The 22,981-nt window shown below is 42.9% G+C and overlaps 1 protein-coding gene across 16 annotated transcripts in view; it reads right to left on the reverse strand.

Moving 5' to 3' along the window:
* Positions 1-22,981, reverse strand: part of SPATA6L (spermatogenesis associated 6 like) — a 65,471-nt gene that overhangs the window by 20,003 nt on the left and 22,487 nt on the right. For 10 of the 16 annotated variants that reach the window (XR_013386057.1, XR_013386056.1, XR_013386054.1 and 7 more), the window contains 8 exons: positions 22,735-22,859; positions 16,003-16,080; positions 13,112-13,351; positions 9,942-10,044; positions 7,007-7,053; positions 6,042-6,238; positions 4,423-4,519; positions 3,323-3,425 (listed from right to left, as the gene is read on the reverse strand). Coding sequence is in view for 13 of the 16 variants with exons in the window: in XM_077909160.1 (XP_077765286.1) it covers positions 3,336-3,425; positions 4,423-4,519; positions 6,042-6,238; positions 7,007-7,053; positions 9,942-10,044; positions 13,112-13,351; positions 16,003-16,080; positions 22,735-22,859 (977 nt within the window). In the remaining 3 variants the exon portion in view is untranslated. The remainder of the gene's footprint in view (positions 1-3,322; positions 3,426-4,422; positions 4,520-6,041; positions 6,239-7,006; positions 7,054-9,941; positions 10,045-13,111; positions 13,352-16,002; positions 16,081-22,734; positions 22,860-22,981) is intronic. The other 6 variants (XM_077909145.1, XM_077909135.1, XM_077909120.1 and 3 more) reach the window with 5 other exon arrangements.

A 22,981-nucleotide genomic window follows, 5' to 3' on the forward strand; every position in this document is an offset into this window, starting at 1 on the left:
TAATTAGTTTTTCTCCTTTTTCGGCTTCTTTCTTGGTTTCTTTCCATTTCGCTCTTCTTTAATTTTAGAGAGGTTTTTGTGCTACAATTCTTGTCTGGGTCTGAGAACATGAGGCCTGAGTTCCTTGCCCACTCTCCGGCTGGGAGCATCCCTAGCCAAAGTGGCTCCTGCCAGCCATGGTGCTGGAGCCCTTGGTGGGAACATTAGATTGTGAGTCTAATAATAAAAGCCAGAGCTGGTGCCAGGTGGTCAGTCTCTGTCCCCTTCTTGGGAGGGTTGTCGTGAGGAAAACCAACTATGATACAAGGCTGCTAGAAGGCACCTCTGGGAGAAGGCCGAGTTCCCAAGTCTGCCTGAGGGACCAGAAGGTGTCACAGAGGAGGGCCCCTTGAAAATGGAGCCTCAGTGAGCGCATGCCTGACATGGGCCATGACACAGAGACAATCACGCCTTCCAAGAAAACTAGGATTAATCAGGGAGGGGGCAGGAAGTGGTTTATAGGATTTTTTTTTTTTTGGTGGCAAAATGCACATTTAACGCAAAATTTTGTTTATGTTGATAAGATTTTAACCACTTTAAAGTATACAAAGGATAATCTAGTTTATACCAAAGTACCAAGTCCCAAAACATCCCGAATAAGGAGAAATGGATGTATTCCAACCCCTCCTACCCAATTCTTCTACCTGTTCCCTTGTCAGACAATTGGATTTACTGTTTTTTTTGGTTCAAGAATCCCTGGCCCTTCTGTGGTAGGAGTGAACTGTTTCATTTCCCCTCCGTCCTGGAGATCACTAGGGATCCAGGAGAGGAACAGCTAATCAACAGTGAAAGAGCAGAAGTAGAGAGGCAAGGAGATAAGAACTGGAGTGACAGGCAAGAGAAAGTCCTTGAGGAAAGCAAGGCTGGGGACAAGCAGCGGGAGCCCATTGGGTCTCCTGCAGATGGTTCCCTCCAGGGCTCTCCCGGACCCATGGGGGGGACTCTAGCCACCCCATCTTAGGGGCCTGATCTTGCTTGTTTGGATATTTCCTAGATTCACTGAGACACTCAGCATCCTCCTAATAAATGCCATACTTGCTTAAGACAAGCCAAAATCACCTGCATTTCTTTTTTACAACCATGAACACTTTCACTAACACAGCCCTCCAGCACCCCTGCCTCACTATGAAGGCATGACCCAAAAATTACTGATATGGGGTGGTGGTATGGAGAGCTTCCCAGAGAAGGCCTACGAGCATATTCCAAACCACTGGTTGGGAATTTGTGTTATGAAGGAAACTCATTTTCTTCTTTTTTTAAAGTAAACTCTACCCCCAACATGGGGCTTGAACTCATGACTCTGAGATCAAGAGTCACACGCTCCACTGACTGAGCCAGCCAGGCACCCCTAAGGAAACCCACTTTCTAAAAGACAGAAATTACTCCCTTTTTGTTCTTCCTTTCTCTCTATCCCCTCCCATCAGCATCCACATATCAGCTGGTTTTATGTAACCTGATGTCACCCATGCTGAAAGTCAACACAATTTAGCATTCGGTAATGATGTGGGCCATGTTCCCGTGGTGGTCATTATGTGGGCTATGTTCCATATAACCACCTAATAAATACCTAGATGACTGTTTTGGCAACTGGAGATTAAGTGGCCCAGAATCCATCCTTTCATCAACCAAGCAGAACGTTCTGAGGTAGAAGCCTGCAGAACGGGCTATTACTGAGCCGTCCTCCACATTCCTCAGTGCTGATGACAGGGAGTCCTGGCCAGCCTGGGGGCAAGGTGGATTGTGCCCTAAAGCATGAATGACCCTGGAGCCAGACTTTCAGGAGCCTGACTGCAGTGAACACTTAGCATTTCATCCCACACTCTTTTATGGTTTAAAAAGATTCATAATTATTTTGATGTTGCTAGGATGGTGTTGTTGCATAATACAACAGTGCAGCACATGGGAGATGTTCGAGGACACTGTCCACAGACCCTGCTCGGATTCCAAAGGGCTCTGCTTTCTCCCCAGGGCTCCCCTATCACACACTCTGGGGTTGGGGAGGCAGTGGGATATAATGGTTTAAAAGCACGGCTGCTGGGGCACCTGGGTGGCTCAGTCGGTTAAGCATCTGCCTTTGGCTCAGATCATGATCCTCGGGTCCTGGGATCAAATCCTCCACTGGGCTCCCTGCTCCACAGAGAGTCTGCCTCTCCCTACTGCTCATACTCTTGCTTGTTCTCTCTCTCTCAAATGAACAAATTTTTTAAAAGATAAATATTTTTTTTTAAATTTTAAATAATAAAAGCATGGTTGCTGAAGCCAGACCACCCAGGTTCCTATCCCTAGCTGTGTCATTCACTGGCCATGTGACTTTGAACAAGGCACTTAGCCTCTCCATGCCTCAGTTTCCCTGGGAAATGGAACTAATGATAGAATCTACTTTATAGGAGTGTTGTAAGAATTAGATATTAACTCATCTAATGCACGTTAAATGTTTGTACCAGTTCCTGGAACTCAGGAAGCACTTAATAAGGAAGAGCTATCATAATTGAAGGGACAAGAAGAGAGAATCTAAGGAATGATGTCACCACACAGTATGACCAACTACTGACCACAGACCTGAATTCTACAGCTGCCTCATTACCTCATTCAACACTCACTCACAAAAATATATTTACTGAGTACCAACCACAGTGGAAGATCATCTGCTACCAGGGTGGTAGCAGGGTGGCAGCAGGGGGAGTTAGGTTCTTGCTCAGGGCACACACCTATCATATGGAGTTGACTTCACATACTGTCGTGTGCCAAAGCTGGCTACAAACTGGTGAGATAGTCCCTGGCCTTGGGAAGGTTTCATTCAAATAGAAGGGGCAATCAACCCCCTACAAAACAACCAACCCATACAAAAATATAACCACAAATGGTATCATGCTTTGGAAAGAAAAGGGCAGGGCACTAAAAAAGGTATGCCTTGGAGGGGAAGGAAGTGTCCTGGAATGAGACCAGACGATTAAACAGAAGTGACCCAAGCAGGGTCAGGAAGCAGTATTCCAGACAGAGAGCATGACATGTGCAAAAGCCCTGTGGCAGGAAAGAGCCTGTGTTCAAGGAGCTAGAGCAGATACCATCAAAGAAGAGGGAAGGGAGGGTGGGGAGAGAGGGAGACCAAGACAGGGCTGGGAGACCACAGATACATGTGCTGTCATTCTCCTGTGGGGAAGAAAAACATGGTTCTTGGGTCTCCACCCCATCTCCTGTCCAACACGTTTTCTAGTTACTTCATATTGACAGCAGGAAATTATTTAAGCAAATCAAAACAAGCAGCACTAAACTGCTTACTTACATAAGACAGCAGCTTAAAAATATCTCTGTTCATGCACTGGGTATTTCTTTAGCAGGTAGCTTGGTTGTTCAAAGATATAATTTGCTTCAGAGATAGGATATTCCTGTATCAAAAGCAAATCCAGCAACTGTGTTACTCCTGTCATATAAATCAATGCTACTCAGATGCGTGGTTTTGCATTTAGGAGGCCCACAGGCTCCACGCGTGCCATATATGTGCAGTTTACTACACGCGTATGCACACAGGTACTCTCTTCTTTTCTGATCTTCCCCCTCCCTTCCTTTCCTTCTTTTCACCTTTTAAGGGGATTCCGACTTGAAAAGCTCAGAAATTAACAAAGCAAAGCCCGTGCCTTGGCCAAGAGGAAGCAAAGTAATTCACAACCCCTGCCTGTGAAAAATCAATGCTCATTTAGAAGTGGCATCCTATATATCTAGCATATGCCAGTGTTTAAATAAAGTCAAGACGACCCCTTTGACGATGATGACGACGACAACAACGACATGGGGGCACTGCTAACCCTGCATTCAAATTCTTTGGAGATGGTGACAGGTCACTTGGCCGATGGCTATATACCCACAGCAAAGTACTGGGTGTATCTACCCATGGGTTAGAAACACTCTCTACACCTCACAAGTCAAGCAGCAAAACACCTTACTAACTTTTAAATTCTTCTTCCCTGTGTGTGGCCTGTGTGGCCTGTGTGACTTCACACAGGCCACAACTTCCCCAGACTGGGACTCCTGTGCATGGTGCAAGGAGATGCGCCTCGGGCCAGGGAGACTGTCTTTAGGACACTGCTCCCTCTTGCTGCAGGACCTCTGCCTGGGCGTGCTGCACCGCGCACCAGCTGCTACTTCATTGCTCAGACCAGAGCTCCCTCGTCTCTTCCTCAGGGAAGCCTGCCCTGATTCCCAACCAAATCAAATACCCCCTTTCATACACCCTCAGGACACCTTCTCCCCCGTCCCTGGGAAGCATCACCATCTTACATTAATCTCTATGGTTACTTGATTGATGTCTGTCGCCTTGCAGCCCCAGTAAGTCCCAGTTTCCGTATTATTTTGTTGGCAGTGCTTTCATTTTCTCAGAAGCCCTACCTTGTGTAGGTGTTGCTGAGCTCTGTGGGATGTCAGGAGACTGCACACCCTTTCATGGATCTTCCTCCACGTGTTCTGAGAATAAGGGTTGAACCTGCTGGATATATGAAACCAGGTCAGAATATTATGCAGCTGCTAAAAAGGACACTTAGAGCACAGAACACATGGGTTGATATTTATAATAGCAAGAAGCAGCAGTAACATGTAAAAGAGTATACACAGTGTGGCTTCAGTGTCTTCATGCCTATGCCTAAGACACACTAACAATAAAAGCAGCCAAAACATTAAGAATGGCTTGTTTCTGAGTATGTGGCTGTGAGTGATTCTTCACTTGACTATTTCTGATACTTCTCTAAAAAACAGATCCTGCTAGGAACGCCTGGATGGCTCAGCGAATAAACATCTGCCTTCGGCTCAGGGTGTGATCCTGGAGTCCTGAGATCGACTCCCACATTGGGCTCCCTGCATGAACCCTGTTCCTCCCTCTGCCTGTGTCTCGTCTCTCTCTTTCTGTGTCTCTCATGGATAAATAAGTAAAATCTTAAATAAGTAAGTAAGTAAGTAAGTAAGTAAGTAAATAAATAAATAAATAAATAAATAAATAAATAAATAATCCTGCTTCTATGTTTAGAAGTTTGATCCATGGGTACCTTCGTGGGTTCAGTGGTTGAGCATCTGCCTTTGGCTCAAAGCGTGATGGTGGGGTCTAGGGATTGAGTCCCGCTCCCCTCTGGGGAGTCTGCTTCTCCCTCTATGTCTCTGCCTCTCTCTGTCATGTCTCTCATGTCTCTCATGAATAAATAAATAAAATCTTACAAAAAATATATGATCTTCTGTTCCATTTTCCTGGAGTTAAGGTGGCCAAATTGTCCTGACTTGTCTGGGAGTAAAGGGTTTTCCAGAATGCAGGACTTTAAAAGCTAAAGTCAGAACAGTCCCCGGCCAAGTGGATAGCTGGTCATCTTACCAGATAGTATAGTTTGGAAAATAAAGGTCCCTCTCTTGATTTCTGGCCTGCCTACCACATATATGCAATTGTAGCGGTGTGGGGCGGGGGGGGGGGCATTATTTGTGACAATCATATAAATAAACCAAGAAAACATGTCTAGAAAAAGAAAAAAACATATCTACATGTTAATAATCTTTGTCTTTGGGCGGCAGGACTTTGGGTGATTTTTTTCACTCCTTTTGTTTTTTATGAAAGATGAAAATGGATAATTAAATAGCATCTATGCCAAGTTAGCTGTCTGTCCTCTTTTTTTTTTTAAGATTTTATTTATTTATTAATGAGAGACACAGAGGGAGAAGCAGACTCCCTGCAGGGAGCCCGATGCAGGACTCAATCCCAGGACCCAGGGATCATGACCTGAGCCAAAAGCAGACGCTCAACCACTGAGCCACCCAGGTGCTCCTCTGTCCTCTTTTTAACAAGCATTCTGAGATATGCTTTCCACTGGCAAAAGAAAAGTCTCAACTCTTCCTTCCAGGAAGATTTAAAGAGGTATAGTCATTTTTCATATCGCCAGCTAAATATCCCTAAGGCAGCAAAGTGACCAGGCTCTACTCCTCCTAGACCACAACACACTCTTCAAGCAAAGAGATGGGTGTTTGCTGCTGACCTTTCTCGGAAAACGGGCTGATCCAGAAGAGGGCTTGGGGATCTGGAGTGCTGGAAGGTGGCCAATGAAGCTTCCGGGTGAAGATCAGCATCCCCTTGGTTATTGTAACTGGGCGAGGGTTTTCCAAACTTACTTGAATCTAAAGATGATGGTGAATCTTTCCTTAAAATAATCCGTTCATCTGGCTCTTTGATAACCTAGGTGACAATGTGTATGATTTTTTAGTTGTAATTTTGTTCTCATTTGTTTTATTTAGAGCTGGCGGGCGGCGGGGGTAGGAGTGATGGGATGATGAAGGGGGCAAGCTGATAAAATGCCCACCATGGGGAGCTCCTGCAATAAAAGAGAGGCAGGAGTGAGCAGTGCTAGAGACAAAATGCTCAGGAGTCCAAGGTCAAGGAAAGATAACCAAAATTCTGCACACTTGTCATACATTAACAAGCCCAAATTAATTCATGCCCTGAACTTCGATTTGTGAGGATAAGGGATTATTGGATTTGGTAAAGATACAATTTCTTTAAATAAACTATTTAAAAGCCATGGCATAAAAAGTACAATATATTCCATTTCTTTGCTTCCATCTGTTTTCATGTTTAGCATAAAAGTTTGAGCCTTCACCTTGACAAACCAGTCAAACTTCAAAGAACAAGTGATGTACCACCTCTATGTATTATAAAAGTATTGACTGGGAAAAAAAAAAGCAATAAGAATACCTACCAATAAAGTAGGTATTGGGGCTATATGCAGTGGTGATTCATTCTACAAATGAAAAGAGCTTACGTGAGGGGAACAAACCAACAAATGCAAAGCATACAGCAGAGCTTGGGCATCTCTCAAACTCTGGTGAAACTATAGCAATTCCATTTCTGTAAGCAGCACTTGCTAGACATACACTTCCACCACTCATTGAGGAATGCACAATAACCAACATTAGAGCTGGAAATAAATCATTTTACAAATGCTACTTCTACAATTACCTTTACGTTAACGGCAAGGCTGTCAAGAGAAGAAGCTAGAAGAAAGAGGAAGAGGTGTTTCAGTGACTCATTATTACCATTTACCCCTAAAACTACTGTTACATTTGTTTCACAGCAGCACAGAAATATTACACACAGCTGAATTACTAAAGAATTTAAATGCTCCCTTTTAAGTTACACTGTCAACTTTTACGAGTCCCTTGAGTCACAGTGATCCTATCTATGAGTATTTCTGTCCTCCTGAGGTCAGTGAAGTTATATTATTAATGATAGCACACAGGGACGTGGGAAGGGCAAAGGAGAGTCTAAAGTGAAGCCATGAATTCAGTAATGCTTACATAGCCTGGAAACAAAACGTGTATTGGCCCAGGTGCCCAGAGCCTAATAGAAAGCCGTGTGGCTCTCATATAAAATTCATACACTTGGGGGCAGCCCAGGTGGCTCAGCGGTTTAGCGCCGCCTTCAGCCCAGGTCATGACCCTGGAGACTCAGGATCAAGTCCCATGTTGGGCTCCCTGCATGGAGCCTGCTTCTCCCTCTGCCTATGCCTGTGCCTCTCTCTCTCTCTCTCTCTCTCTCTCTCTCTCTCTCTCGGTTAAATAAAATAAAATCTTTAAAAAAAATTTCATACACCCTGCCTCCTCTGACATTCCCCTTATATTTTTTGGCTTACATGGAATCCTACTCATGTAGGAACTCTAGAGCATACTTGTCCAAGGTAGACACAAATGTTAAGTGGAGACAATGAAGAGACAAGAGCTTGGGAAAACATAATGCAGGAAAAATGCAAATCATTATGATTATCCTAAACAATCATAAGTAAGTAGACCTACTGCCAGAGAGCAGTAAGAATGACTAGGAAATGAAGTACTAAATACACACAGGCAAAATCAAGACTAAATTGGATTTTTCCAAATTCAGGGGAAAAAAATGCTTTTTGAATAAGTATTTGCAAGGCTATCCTAAGGCCACTGTGGCCTCCCCCTCTATGCTTGGGGCTTCAGCAGTGACAAGGGGCTCTTCGTGGATTGCCGATTCCCCTGTCACGGGCAGGAAGATAAGAAAAGGGCTTTTTAAAGCCTGGCAATCACTACATCCTCTGGGCATGCACATGTGTGTCTGTCTGTCTTGTCCCAGAAGCTCTCTTCTCCCCAACTCGCAGCTGAGCAGGGAGCTGGCAATGCTAAGGCCCTTTTCAGCTATAGCCACAAATCTGCCTGTTGCCTAGAAACCCCCTTACTAGTGTTTGGAGAACTCGCTTTCACAGGCGGCTTGGCTTGTCCTTGTTCCCTTGCTTCTCAAAGTGCAGTCCATGGACCAGCCACGTCATCACCCGGAAGCTTGTACGAAAAGAAGGAGCCCAGACCCACCCAGCCGTGCTGAATCAGAATCTACAGTTTAACAAGATCCTCAGGTGATTCAAATGCACATTCAAGCTCGAGAAGCACTGCTTTATTCTACCTTTGGCCTGGATGAATGAGCTGACAGGTGACCTAAGCAAAGGTCTGGCTTGGAAGCTACAGAGATTCCAGGAATCTGAGAGCCCAGAGGTGTGAACGTCTTCTCTAAATGTAGGAATGCCAAAAACTGGGAGTGTGACCTGTGCACACTCTGTAACCTCTCTGGAGCCTCATTTCTCCACCTACCAGGATTAAGAAAAGACAGAGGCCGAGACCAATGTGATGTATGAGAGTCCCACCTTAATCCAGCCAGCATTAAGCCCAACGTGTCCTCCCTGGGAAAGGACATTTGCCGTTGCTTGATTTCACAGTAATAGGGAAGACAGTGCTGCTTTTATAGGCTACGTGGGTGATTTTCAATCCAAAGGACTTAAATTAAATGTCAGAGGTGATAAAGCACTTTCTGCTTCAAACCCTGCACTCTGTCCTTAGTTGGCTAATAGTCACCATGGCTTGAGTCACCAAAAGAGACAGTGCCTATAAGCCTAAAATAGGGAACCTATTGTCAGGGACTGCCTAGGTCCAGTTCCACCAAGAGTCAAGAAAGGGCCAGCTGCCATGATCTTCAGAGCTGACGTGGTACATAAGGTCAGTGCCACCAAAGGATGGATGCATTAACTTGGTGATTCTCAACATATGATCAGTCCAGGGACCTCTCGGTCCAGGAGTCACCAAGAACTTCCAGATCTGCCAGGTCAAGACTGTTCTAATAACACTAAGACGCGACTCGTCTTTTTCTCATTCTCTCATGACTGTACAATGGCATTTTCCAAAAGCTACATGATGTGTCATGACATCACTGCTCTGAATGGCTAACGGGATGTGTACTTATGTATTCCTGCATTTTACAAATTTCTCAGCTTTAATTTCTAATATGCTAAATATTAACAGATCTCATCCACATAAACAAAAGCTCTCTGGGGTCCCCAGTAATGTTTAAGAATGCAGAAGGGGGCTGACACCTCTACATTTGGGATTCCCTGCCTTCACCTGACAGAGCCTCGCTTCGGGTAAAATTGGCTCCCCTCCTCCCTGACCTGGAATCTTGTAGAGCAAATGTTACACCTCCTGATCTCCACCAATATCCCACTTTCCCCTCCAGAGAAATGGCAAGCCTCCTCCATTAGCTATCAGTGGTGCCTTTGAGGGAGTTCACACCAGGAAAGGCTGCCCTCTGCTTTTTCAGCCCAGCCAGGAAACACTTGCAAAGAGAGCACACCCCTGATGGCACACTCAGAGCACTCTCCTTCAGCAGCTAAGGGACCCACGACAAGGACAGCTTCTCATCTGGCTCTGCTCCAGAGGGCCTCCTGCCCAGCAAACTCCACAGCTGAACGCGACTGGAGCATTAGGCCTCAAGCTTCCAAAGAAGCTCAGGATGCCCCAGAATGAAAGACGATTTAGGAGGAGGATGCACTTGCTCCCACCGGGGAATGTACAGGGGTAACGAGAAACTTGAATACCTCTTCTCCCTGGAAAAGGCAAGTCTGAAAACTTAAGTTTTCTTCTAGACTTCTGGGAGTGATACTCTGAAATATCCTCACCAAAAGGCTTGGCACTGTCCACCTGAAAGAAAGGAAAGAAAAAAGATTTGGATCCACCATAGCTTGTGTTACCCTCTCCTCATTACCTGTAATGCCTTCCTCCCTTGCAATGGTGGGTCATGCAGGGAAGAAGAGTTGTGAACAAATTAAATCACCATCTCCATGGATGTTAAAGGTTATCCCAATAAGGGAAGCTCTTTGTCCCTATTTCACTGAGGCTTAAACATGAAGTCATGGGCTAAATGTCGGACACAAATTATATTCTAACTGCAGGTCCAGGATCCTGCCCAGAAAAGAGCAGGTGAAGTTAATTTCGAAATACTTCAAAACAGGACAGAGTTTCGTGTTCTTAGTGAAGAGTGCTGGCCGAAGTAGGGTCCTCCCTAGAGATAAGGGATTATCACCAGCTGATATTTCAGCTTTCCACACTCTCTTCCAACCTGTGTGTCTATAACCTTAAAAAAAAACAAAGAGTAGCAACTGCCCGATTTTAATAAAGGTGACCTTATTTTCCTGAATGGGACAGCACGATCTGTGAGCAGGTCTGAACACTTGAAATGGGGACTCCTCCAGAATATTTATGACATCAAGTTGCTGAATTTTTTTTATCTCATTTATTTCTGTCCTTTTTTTTTTTTAATTTCAAGAAGGCAAGTTACAATGTTACCCTTCATTCTACTTTCAGAAATACATTGATTAGAATTTACAGTCTTTATGACATTAGGCCCTCTAAATTTTAATGCTTTTGGGGCCTCTGGGTGGCTCAGTGGTTGAGCATCTGCCCTTGGCTCAAGTCACGATCCGGGGGTCCTGGGATTGTCCTGCTTCAGGCTCCCTGTGGGGAGCCTGTTTCTCCCTCTGCCTATGACTCTGCCTCTCTCTGTGTGTGTCTCTCATGAATAAATAAATAAAAATCTTTAAAATAAATTTTAATGCTTCTATGTAAAGAAACATCACATACTATGAGGAAACCTGGCTAAATAAATAAGTCAATATGTATAAAGCATTTAGAGAAGAGCAGGGTACATAGTAGAGGCTGTACAAGAATTTGTTAAATAAATATCAAGCCAGTTTTATTCCCTAAGAAATCCACCACGATTTTAAGATTATTTAGCCCAAGGGGCCTTAACTACAGCATATTTCACATAAATTTATCTCAAGTGGAATAAAGCACACTGTCCAATAAATTCGATTCAACAATATTTTTATAAAGCTATGTTTAAAGATTGGTTGTTGGGATCCCTGGGTGGCTCAGTGGTTTGGCCCCTGCCTTTGGCCCAGGGTGCGATCCTGGAGACCCAGGATCGAATCCCACATCGGGCTCCCAGTGCATGGAGCCTGCTTCTCCCTCTGCCTGTGTCTCTGCCTCTCTCTCTCTCTCTCTCTGTGACTATCATAAATAAATAAAAATTAAAAAAAAATAAATAAAGATTGGTTGTTAGACTTTTGCCATTGTTACCCAGGTCACCACAAGGAAAACAGCTGTTCTGCGGTTTCCAGACAAATAACATCTGTTCTACCTACAAACCAGCTCTGCATACTGTCATCCCAATGAACAGCACCTGACTTCAGGGCTGACCAGGCTTCATATCTTACATCTAATGCACAAACATCACCACCAGTGGCTTTAAGCCAAGTTCTCAACTTGACAATAAGAACTCTTAGAGAATAGGTTATTAACCAGAACGTGATACAGGAAATACTTTCAATGTAATATTAACTATATATATATATATATATAGAGAGAGAGAGAGAAACTAGTCTGTACATACAGTATAATTATAACTTTGTAGGGGGAAAAGCCTTATGAATAATGTCAAAAGTGAAAGAAAATGCACTAAATTAAATAAAATTTTTATTTATTTTATTAGGCTGGTAAGCTTACAGGTAATTTTTTAAATTTTTTTTCTATACTTCCCATACTTTCACAGCCAAAAAAATGTAAGGAAGCCAGTGTGATTACATTTACCCGCTACTTCCTGAGGGCTAAATCTAAGATAACTTTATTTTTTTTTTTAATTTATTTATGATAGTCACAGAGAGAGAGAGAGAGAGAGGCAGAGACATAGGCAGAGGGAGAAGCAGGCTCCATGCACCAGGAGCCCGACGTGGGATTCGATCCCGGGTCTCCAGGATCGCGCCCTGGGCCAAAGGCAGGCGCCAAACCGCTGCGCCACCCAGGGATCCCTAAGATAACTTTAATTAAGGGCTTTGAGTAGGGCACATCATTACTTCTTCCTACAGACACATTTGTCCTGCTCTTTAAAGTACAGCCAATGAACAGCAACCTCATTTTAAAAATCTAAGCAGTTCTCTTTAAACCTGATGAAGCTTTCAATTTTGATTGGTATGGAGCACATGCCAGCCTTTTTTTTTTTTTTTTATGATAGTCACACAGAGAGAGAGAGAGGCAGAGAGAGAAGCAGGCTCCATGCACCGGGAGCCCGACGTGGGATTCGATCCCGGGTCTCCAGGATCGCGCCCTGGGCCAAAGGCAGGCGCTAAACCGCTGTGCCACCCAGGGATCCCCCAGCCTTTGTTTTGTGTGTTCTACCCCTGTCAGCTCCTGATTCTTCTCAATAAAAAAAAAAAACCGGCAGGTTGTCATAGGCAGGCATCACACTCTATTAATAATTTTCAAAAATTAAAAATAGGGATGACTGGCATTTACTGAGCAAGTCCTCTGCATGAGACATCTCTGTATGATTTTTCTGACAGTGACTCTACAAAGCAAATTTCGTCTAATCATAGTTATTATTCAATTTGAATTCCCTCTTTATTTAAAATCACCCATTTGGGGGCACCTGAATGGCTCAGTCAGTTAAGCATCTGCCTCTGGCTCAGGTTATCATCCTGGGGTCCTAGGATCGAACCCCCGTGTTGGGCTCCCTGCTCAGTAGGCAGCCTGCTTCTCCCTCCCCCTCTGCCCTTACTTGTGCTCACTCTCTCTCTCTGTCAAATAAATAAATAAAATCTTAATAATAATTTTTTTAAATGTCACCCACTTGTTTTTATGGCCCAACCTTCCTATATCCAACCCTCATTCGCACCTTCACCCTCCAGACTCTAAAAAATAATTTTAGGCTCACATGTCTAACTACAAATGGAGGCTTGCTTCCCCCAGAGATTCTGAGGTTATTTCCAGGGTTCTGTTGAGCTGGCTGGTCCTGAAAGATGCGCCTGGTGGAACAGGGAGAAGGTGCACGGGATTGCGTGTTTTGGGGCAGTCTGTTGAGATTATTCTCCTTTGGCTTCATCTTCGCATTATTTAAGGGGAGTTTTGGGCCCTGTGTTGTAGATAAAGGCCTCCTTGACTTATGTCTGTCTTCCTGAAAGTAAATTTAAAAAAACAATGTTCTTTTAAAAATGGAAAACAGAGAAAGAAAAGAAAAATTCGATCAGAATATAACTGTATTTAATTGGACTTCATTTAACTAAGGAAGAAGACTAAACATCTCAGATTTACAAAACTTGGATTTAACAAAGTGTATTCTCTCCTTAATTTTCCTACAGTTCAGCTTAACATCACTAGTATTTATAACTTGCTAGCATAATATACTTCAACCAGAAACAGTGAGAATTATTTGCCTTAGGAGAAAGTTGGAAGGTATCTGATACCCCTCCCTCATCACAAAGAGATGATTGATCCGGGGGGAATGAATCTGGCACACACTCCAGTCTGGCAATTTCACAGTAAGAAATTTATTATTAGGAAATGATCATGTATGTGTATAGCTACAAACATTTTTTTAAGATTTTATTTTATTTATTTATTCATGAGAGACACAGAGAGAAAGCAGAGACTTGGCAGAGGGAGAAGCAGGCTCCCCACAGGGAACCTGAAGCAGGACTCGATCCCAGGACCCTTGGATCACGACCTGAGCCAAAGGCAGATGCTCAAACACTGAGCCACCCAGGTGCCTCTAATTAATTTTTTTTTTTTTTTTTTTTTTTTTTACAAAAAGAACAGGTTTGTTTTGTTTTCCTGACTGACTCTGACCACGGTATCAACCAAGAGCCCAACAAGAGGAAAGCCATGGGCCAAATCATGGTATGTCTATACCACGGCCTACAAGGAAGCCATGAAAAATTGCCTGGCATAAGAATACTTAAGGATCTGAAAAACATGTTCGTGACATATTAAGTGATAAAGAAGGGTACAAAACCACATGCAGTATAGCATGATCGCAATCTTTTAACATTAAAAGAATGTGTGTAAATAAATAAATAAATAAATGTGTGTGTTGGAGGGGGGTACCAAAGAATACACTCAAAAGAAGAGTCATGTTCATCTCTACATACTAAGAATGACAGATTATTTTTATTTTTATTTTGTCCTGTTTGCTTATCTGTATTTTCCAATTTTCTAAACTAAATACTTTTGTTATAAGAAAAAAACAATAAAAACAATCACTTTAAAAAGCTCACACTGAGGGGCTGCCCCAGTAGCGTAGTGGTTTAGCGCCGCCTGCAGCCCAGGGCCTGATCCTAGAGAATCAGGATCAAGTCCCACATCGGGTTCCTTGCATGGAGCCTGCTTCTCCCTCTGCCTGTGTCTCTGCCTCTCTCTCTCTCGCTCGCTCTGTATCTCTCATGAGTAAATAAAATAAAAATTAAAAAAAAAAAAGCTCACACTGGGGAGGTCAGTCCATTAAATGTCTGCCTTCAGCTCAGGTCATGATCTCAGGGTCCTGGGATCAAGCCCCAGGTTGGGCTCCGCTCCATAGCGAGCCTGGGTCTGCTTCTCTCTCTGCCTCTCCCTCTGTGATCTTCTGGCTCTTTCTCTCAAATAAATAAATAAAATCTTAAAAAAAAAAAAAAAAGAGTTTACACTTAATGCAAGACCTATGGTAAGAGGCCAAAACAAGGTTAAAATGGTGGAGTGGAAGAGAAAGACTGAAAAATCACTGTGCACCCATATCAAACCGGAGAAAAGAGTGAGTAAACAGGGAAAAACTAAAAAACAGCCAATGCAGGGGCACTGGGTGGTATAGACTGTTGAGCATCTGACTCTTGATTTCGGTTCAGGTCATGATCTCAGGGTCGTGAGACTGAGCCCCATGTCAGGCTCCATGCTCAGCATGGAGTCTGCTTATGGGTTCTCTCTCCCTCTTCCTCTGCCCCTCCTGCTCAATCTCTCTCTCTCTCTCTCTCTCTCATTCTCTCTCTTTCTCTCTCTCAATCTGTGAAATAAATAAATAAATCTAAAAAAATATTTTTTTAAATAAAAAGTAACCAATGCCTTCCTTGAAATTATTCACTGGCCTCCCATTATATGAGTTATGATGCCCAAATGATTAATGGGCTTGCACCGACTAAATAACCCTTTGCATTCAGTAACCCTTAACCCAGAGCCTACATTTTCAAGGATTTTTCCAAGACACCAGGCAGGATTTGAGATGACAAGCAAAGTATCTGAAGAAGCTTTACAAATTATCTTCATTCATCCTCCATATTGTTCTAGAAAGGATTTTAAATGGTTAAACACTATGTACAATAATGTAAAACAAAAAAAGCAATTGGTGTGATGGGGAAAATTAGGGCTGAACATGATGGTGAAATGTAGGGGGTGCTCAAGGATGCCCCAAGACCCTTCATGATTATTAAAGAGGACCCTCAAGTACAACTCTGAACTGCAACCTCAGCAAAAGAAAGAAGGAACACTATTATTCATAAAATCAAGAGTAAGTCATGAAACAATAAGAAGAAAGCTAACTAACCTACTTATGTCAAACTTGTGATTTTAGCTTTTATATCACCTGTTGCACCAACTATACCATGATGAATACACATCAAACACACACACTCTAATGTAGCTGAACAAGTAGTTTGAATATGGAAATTCAAACCTAGCAATAAATCTCTAGGTTCTATTCATCCAGTTGCATCTAAACTTGGTAACCAAGTCTGGGCTGAAATTCTCCAAATCTGTGGAGAAAATTTCTGACAGTTCTATCACTGGCTTCTTGATTATACTTACAGGAAATCTGTTTCTTTGCAGAAACACACATTCTCTGATGGCTGTCCTTGTAGAAAATTCTATTTTGGGAGCAATGCCCTAAAAATAAAACAGCATAGAAGAAGCAAATAAAATTATTGGAAACAGATTCTTTTCCCATCCCATCTAACTTGAAAGTGTGTTTAGAGCCTCATTACTTTTTTGTGTGGTTTGCATAATCCACACATAGTACCTAAAATATATACCTAACAAATATATATATACAATGGAATATTATTCAGCCTTACAAAAGAAGGAAATCCTGCCATTTGTTATAACACAGAAGAATCTAGAGGACATTATGCTAAATGAAAAAGCTAGACACAGACAAATATGGTGTGTCTTACTTATGTATGGAATCTAAAATAGTCAAATTCATAGAAGCAGAGAGTAGAATGTTGCTTGCCAGGGGCTGGAGGATGGGGGAAATGCAGAGATGTTGGCCAAAGGTACAAAGTTTCGGTGAGTTATACAAGATGACTAAGTTCTGGAGGTCTATCTGATGTACACCAATGTGACTGTAGTTAATAATACTTATACTGTCAACTTGAAAAATTTTAATGGGGTAAATCTTAAGTGTCCTCACCAAAAAAGAAAGAAAAGAAAGAAAAAAGAGAGAGACAGAGGGAGGGAAGGAAGGAAGGCAGAGTAAAAAGGCTAATCGAGTAATAAAAAGTGATAGATAACTTAATTAGCTTGATTTTGGCAATTATTTCACATTGTATATCAAAACATCAAGTTGAGGGACACCTGGGTGGCTCATCGGTTGAGCATCTGCCTTTGGCTCAGGGTATGATTCCGAGGTCCCAGGATTGTGTCCCACATCGGGCTCCCTGCAGGGAGCCTCCTTCTTCCTCTGCCTGTGTCTCTGCCTCTCTCTCTCTCTCTGTGTCTCTCATGAATGAATAAATAAATAATATTTTTAAAAAAATCAAGTTGAACATCTTAAATGTATACAATATTTATTGTTGATTATACATCAATAAAGCTGAAAAATAACATATAAACATAATAATATGTAACATGTATTATGTGCCAGGCCCTGACCTAAGTGCTCTGCATATTTGGCCAATCCTATCCTCACAACCACCCCATGAGGTGGGTCCTAATAGTATTTCTACTTTGTAGATAAGTAGCTAAGACACAGAAAGTTTAAGTAACCTGTCCTCTAGTGATGGCAGGGCTCGTCACTGAACCCAGGCATTCTGGCTCCCACATCCATGCAGTCACTACTCTATTTAAAACACTGAACCACAGAATTGAGTGAGATCATCTAGGAAGAGGGATAGATAGAGGTTCTCCTTCCCCGCCTACTTGCTTTGAAAAATGTGCTTTGTATCTTATACCAAATATTTATGTTTACCAGATCTATTTCCAAATTTTCCCTTTTGTTTCATTGACTGACACTCCTATTTTTGGTGGGTACCATATTGAATAATACACATATACACACACAAAAATTACAGTCAGCAATAACAAGGAACAGACTACTGATGCACACAATCACATGGATGACTCTCAAAGGCATTTTTCTAAGTGAAAGAAGCCAGTCTCAAATGGCTACATACTGGGGTGCCTGGGTGGCTCAGTTGATTAAGTGTCTGCCTTTGGCTCAGGTCATGATCCCGGGGTCCTGGGATTGAGCCCTGCATTGGGCAGCCTGCTCAATGGGGTCTCTGCTTCTGCCCCTGCCTCCAGTTTGTTTTCTCTCTCTCAGTCTCTCTCTCTCTCTCTCAAATAAATAAATCTAAAAAGGTTGCAGACCATATGATTCCATTAATGTGATCTGAAAAAGATAAAACTATAACTACCCTGATGGAGAACAGACAAGTGGGTGGGGTAAGGGGGAGGATGTGCCTACAAAGGGGAAAAGGAGAGAGATCTGCGGCTGATAGAAGAGCTCCATACCCTGATCATGGTGGTGGTTTCACATATTTATACATGTGTTAAAATTCATACAACTGTATATCAAAAAAATCAATTTTACTGTATGGTCATTGAAAAAATGCAATTATCTTTCTAAGGCTTAGAGAGACACAATGCAATTTTCCCAAGGTCACGTGGCTTATAAATGGCAAAACAGGGACAGGACCTGGATCTGACTGAGCTGCAGTGTCTCCAACTGACCTCATCAACTCACCCGCAGCCACCCCCTACCTCCCCACGTCCCCTCCCCAAGCATGATCCTCCGCTCTGCTCTCCCCCAGATACCACCACCTGGCCAGGTAATTCCTTATCCTGGGGGTGCCTTCCTTTTCTTCCTTTCCTGCCCAAGCCCCACCCATCTCTCAGAGTCTGCCCTCACCCTAATGCCCTCCAGGCTCCCCCAGCACATATTTACTTATATAACATATCACCAGTACTTCCAAGAAGGGTTTGCATCCGCTGAAGCTCTAGAGGGAGGAGACTGATGTGGCTGCATCCGTACCACACGCGCCAGGTTTTAGTAGAGGCTCTCATGGGTGAATGCACATAACCCTCACACAACCCAGGCATCACACCATTCTGTCCTCATTTTTACATGGGAGAAAGCAGGCTTGGAGAGGTTAGTCTGACCAGTGCCATGCAGCTGGGAATTGGTAGAGCCAGGAGTTAGCTGCATATTTCTTCCTTCTTACACACATTCATTCCTATGCATGCATTCATCTGGTCTACAAAACAAGTCCTTACAGGCACAACCTATATCTTCAGCTCTTTTTTTTTTTTTTTTTCGGCCTTTAGAATGCAGTATGCCTATACAAGCAGTAGACCTGGACTGGTGACTCAAGATTCTGGGCTTGCAAACACACGAACCCAGTTGGTGCACAGCCAGATAATCCAGGGGAGGATTTGACAAACAGTGCACAATGACGGGACCGGTACAGCCTCACCTTCAGTTAGGAAAGAGACTGCCCACATGAAGAGGAGGGTGGGTGGGTTCCAAGGTCCACAGCGTTACTGGTGGAATCACGAGACCTCGCATGTGTACCAAACCTCAGGTTCCCCCGTGGCCTAGCTGCCTGAGCCTGAACAAGTCAGATGTGAGCCACAGATTTGTGCCATTGTCTCATCACCTTGTGGGGAGGCAGTGTTAACCCTTGAATGACAGTATGATAAACGATAACCGCTCACATCGTGTACTTGACTACATACCAGGTAGGATGCTAAACATTCCAGGTAGATTTAACCCTCACAAGGACCCTATGGGGGGAGTACTATTACCAGTCCATTTTACAGCTGAGGAAACTAAGGCATACAGAGACTATGTAATTCACCCAAAGTCACAGTCACTGAGAGACAAAATGGGGACCGAGTCCAGACAATCCTCCACACATGACCTCTGCACATCTGACTGCCTTGCCAGCCTTCAAAGTCCTGCTGTACTTTGCCTGGAGAAGAGGAGGAGAAGGAGGAGGGTGCTCTCCAGCAAGGAATTCACACTCCATAACACATTCTTGTTCCTCTCCCATAAATTCCCTCCTTAAATAAAATATTTTAAAAGGGGGGGGACACCTGGGTGGCTCAGTGGTTGAGCCTTTGGCTCAGGGCGTGATCCTAGCGTCCTGGGATCGAGTCCCACATAGGGCTCCCCACAGGGAGCCTGCTTCTCCTTCTGCCTGTGTCCCTGCCTCTCTCTGTGTGTCTATCATGAATAAATAAAATCTTAAAAAAATAATAATAACTCCCCTCCTGATAGTGGCTTACAAACACTAAGAAGGAATGTACTCCCTTTTCCACAGCAGTACTGATTTTAGTATAATAGCTCAGAACTGAAATTTGCAGGCTTTCTCTTGTCCAGTTTCCTTAGCAACAAGACGAGGGTGACGATGGTTAGGTCAACAAATGGATTTAACAGTGCAATTTTTCTAGAATAACATCACTAAAGGAAAAGTGAAATTATTAACTAAACGTTAGTGATTATGAAGTAATACTCTTTCTGCTTATTTTTTTTAAGATTGATTGATTGACTGATGATAGAGAGAGAGAGAGAGACAGAGAGAGAGAGAGGCAAAGACACAGGAGGAGGGAGAAGTAGGCTCCATGCCGGGAGTCCAACATGGGACCCGATCCCGGGACTCCAGGATCACGCCCTGGGCCAAAGGCAGGTGCTAAACCGCTGAGCAACCCAAGGATCCCCTCTTTCTGCTTATTTGACAAATTCAGTCTTCACCTAACAAGAAAACAAATTATGTGAAAAAAAATTCTTGGGGCACCTGCCTGGCTCAGTAAGTAGAGCATGTGACTCTCAATCTCGGGGTTGTCAGTTCAAGCCCTACGTTGGGCCTAAAGCTCAGTTTTTTAAAAAATTTAAATTTAAATTTAAAAAGACAAACAAAACAAAACAAATTCTTGACCTTGGCAAGAAAGGCGGGGAGAAAAAACTGTTAAAGTATCAAGTGAAATAAAATGAAATATGGAAATATAAAGAAAAAGTCACATTTTAGTGGAAGAAATAAATCTAATTCTTAATGACTTAATAACTTAAGAGAAAATAAATGAAGTGAATGATTTGCCTGTCTGGCACACATGATCCACACTCACATTCTATGATATTAATAGAGACAAAGTGGACATTGGCTGAAATAAACATGAGCAAAGCAGTCTCTCACAGTGACCAAGGGTGCAAACTTGGAAGTTCCACAGGCCAGCATGAGAATCCCTGTTCCATCACTGACCAGCTCTGTGGCTTTAAGCACATTTCTTAAACTCCCTCTACCAGCTTCTACATCCATAAAACAAGCTAAAGAACAGCAGTCACATTGCAGGGTGAAGAAGGCTTGAACAAGATAATTCATGTATGAAACTCAGCACAGTATCTGGCATCAAGGGAGCATGCAACGAATATCAGTTATCATTAAAACTGTGGCAATTGGTTTTATTTTGCTTTCTAGAACATTGGAGAGATGTTGAGCTCCTCTACCTTTTTAAAAGTTGTTCAGAGTTTCATTAACTTCATTGATAACTTTACCTGTAATGTGGGAGGATCCTTCTGCAATTGTAAAGCCCTTTCTCTAAGGATCACTTGTGTTTACAAATAACTGTAAATACAACTTCCTATATGTTCTTCTTCCTATTTATGTGCATAAAGTTAAACAGAGTTGACATTTGGGAAAAGACAAGAACATGTGTTTCTCCTTTTCTTGATACTCAGCTGGATACCAGCCAGTGTTTGCAGATGGCTTTTACTCAATACAAACTCAGGCAAACCAAAGTTAATATAAAGAGTATCCCCCACATGATTCTCACTAGTTTTATCCTTCCAGCTTCTGAAGAGTAATATACCAATAACTCAAAATAATAAAGGCAAGCATTCTTATGAGTACCATGGATATAAGTGACAAAGAATATCTCCAAGGGAAAAAAAAAAAAAGGTGTTGGTGATATTCAACAAACCCTCTAAGATCATAGAGGGTTTTTAAGTTATGGTCATTAGCAATTCTGATGAGCACAGCTTTGGATGAATGTTTGCTGTTTGAAGTATTTGAACTAGAAGCTCTGTCATCATAAACGTCACAGAATCAAGGGTCCTGTGCGTGGCATATTCTGCACAGTCCTCTCAGCAAAATGGAAGGCTGTAATATTTTATTAAATCATAACAGTAGCGATTCATGGGGGAGTAACAGAAAAGGTGAGTATTAAATAGGCTTTTTATTTTTTTTTAAGATTCTATTTATTCATGAGAGACACAAAGAGAGAGGCAGAGAAGCAGGCTCCCTGCGGGGAGCCTGATGTGAGATTCGATCCCAGGACCCCAAAGGCAGATGCTCAACCACTGAGCCACCCAAGCGCCCCTAAATAGGCTTTGTAAATTCATAAATCTGTGCCCCTACAACAGAGGCCATCCAAGTAACATAAAGCTCAAGAAAACTGCCAGAGCTCTTGTGGAGCTGGAAACCATTACAGATATCTTCAAAACAAATATTTTGAATTTGGATTCAGGTAATGCCCTTCCCCCCCAAAAAAACAGATTGCCCTCTGAATAACTGTTGTGTCTCTTAAGACCCTTCAGTAGTATCACTGTGAACCTCTGTCACTTTCCCTTCCATTAAGTGGAGACGGTGATACCTGCCTTGGCTGGTGTGATAGCTCTCATGAGGAAAATAAAATAGCATATGAAAACCCAAAAGCTCAAAATAAATGAAAAGAAGTATTACTACTATCACAACTCTGTTTTGCTTTCGTCATTACCTCTCAAACAATAGCTACGATTAAATATATTGGAATCAAACCTTTCAGTTAATTGGCATGCAGAAGAAATGGAAAAGCATCCTTATAGGTACGTGACAGTGTGAGTAAAGCAATGATTTGGCCTGACCAGGTGAAGACCTCCCCCACCTCTCCTATCAGTGGTGGGAATAATTTGGTATTTCAAATGGGGCATCTAAATGGGGCCACCAAACAGAAAAACAGGGGTTCTAACTGAGATGAGGTAAAAACTGGCCCCAGGGAAAGCTCTATCAGAAATAAAATGTCGGGATCCCTGGGTGGCGCAGCGGTTTGGCGCCTGCCTTTGGCCCAGGGCGCGGTCCTGGAGACCCGGGATCGAGTCCCACGTCGGGCTCTCGGTGCATGGAGCCTGCTTCTCCCTCTGCCTGTGTCCCTGCCTCTCTCTCTCTCTCTCTCTCTGTGACTGTCATAAATAAATAAAAATGTTAAAAAAAAAAAAAAGAAATAAAATGTCCAGGTCCCAAGAACCTCTCCCAACAGAAGTTGAGGCAGGCACGAATCACTTACTGGAAAACCTGCAAACGTCTTCATGAGCACCTCCCTGCACATTCCAGGGAGTGAAGGCGTCAGCTTGGGTTCAGGAAAAAGAAAGTCCCGTGTGTTGTCTTCATAGCAAGCCAGTTCTTCCCACACTGGAAAGGAGGGAGAAAAGTCAGAAGTTGATTTGCATTTTCAAAATAATCCACACTCGAGTTGAACAAAATAAAAGCTTAGACAGGTGACAGCAGAGATGGCACTCAGATAAAAATAGACG

Source organism: Canis aureus, chromosome 1, assembly GCF_053574225.1.
Source record: "Canis aureus isolate CA01 chromosome 1, VMU_Caureus_v.1.0, whole genome shotgun sequence".
Taxonomy (NCBI): Eukaryota; Metazoa; Chordata; class Mammalia; order Carnivora; family Canidae; genus Canis; species Canis aureus.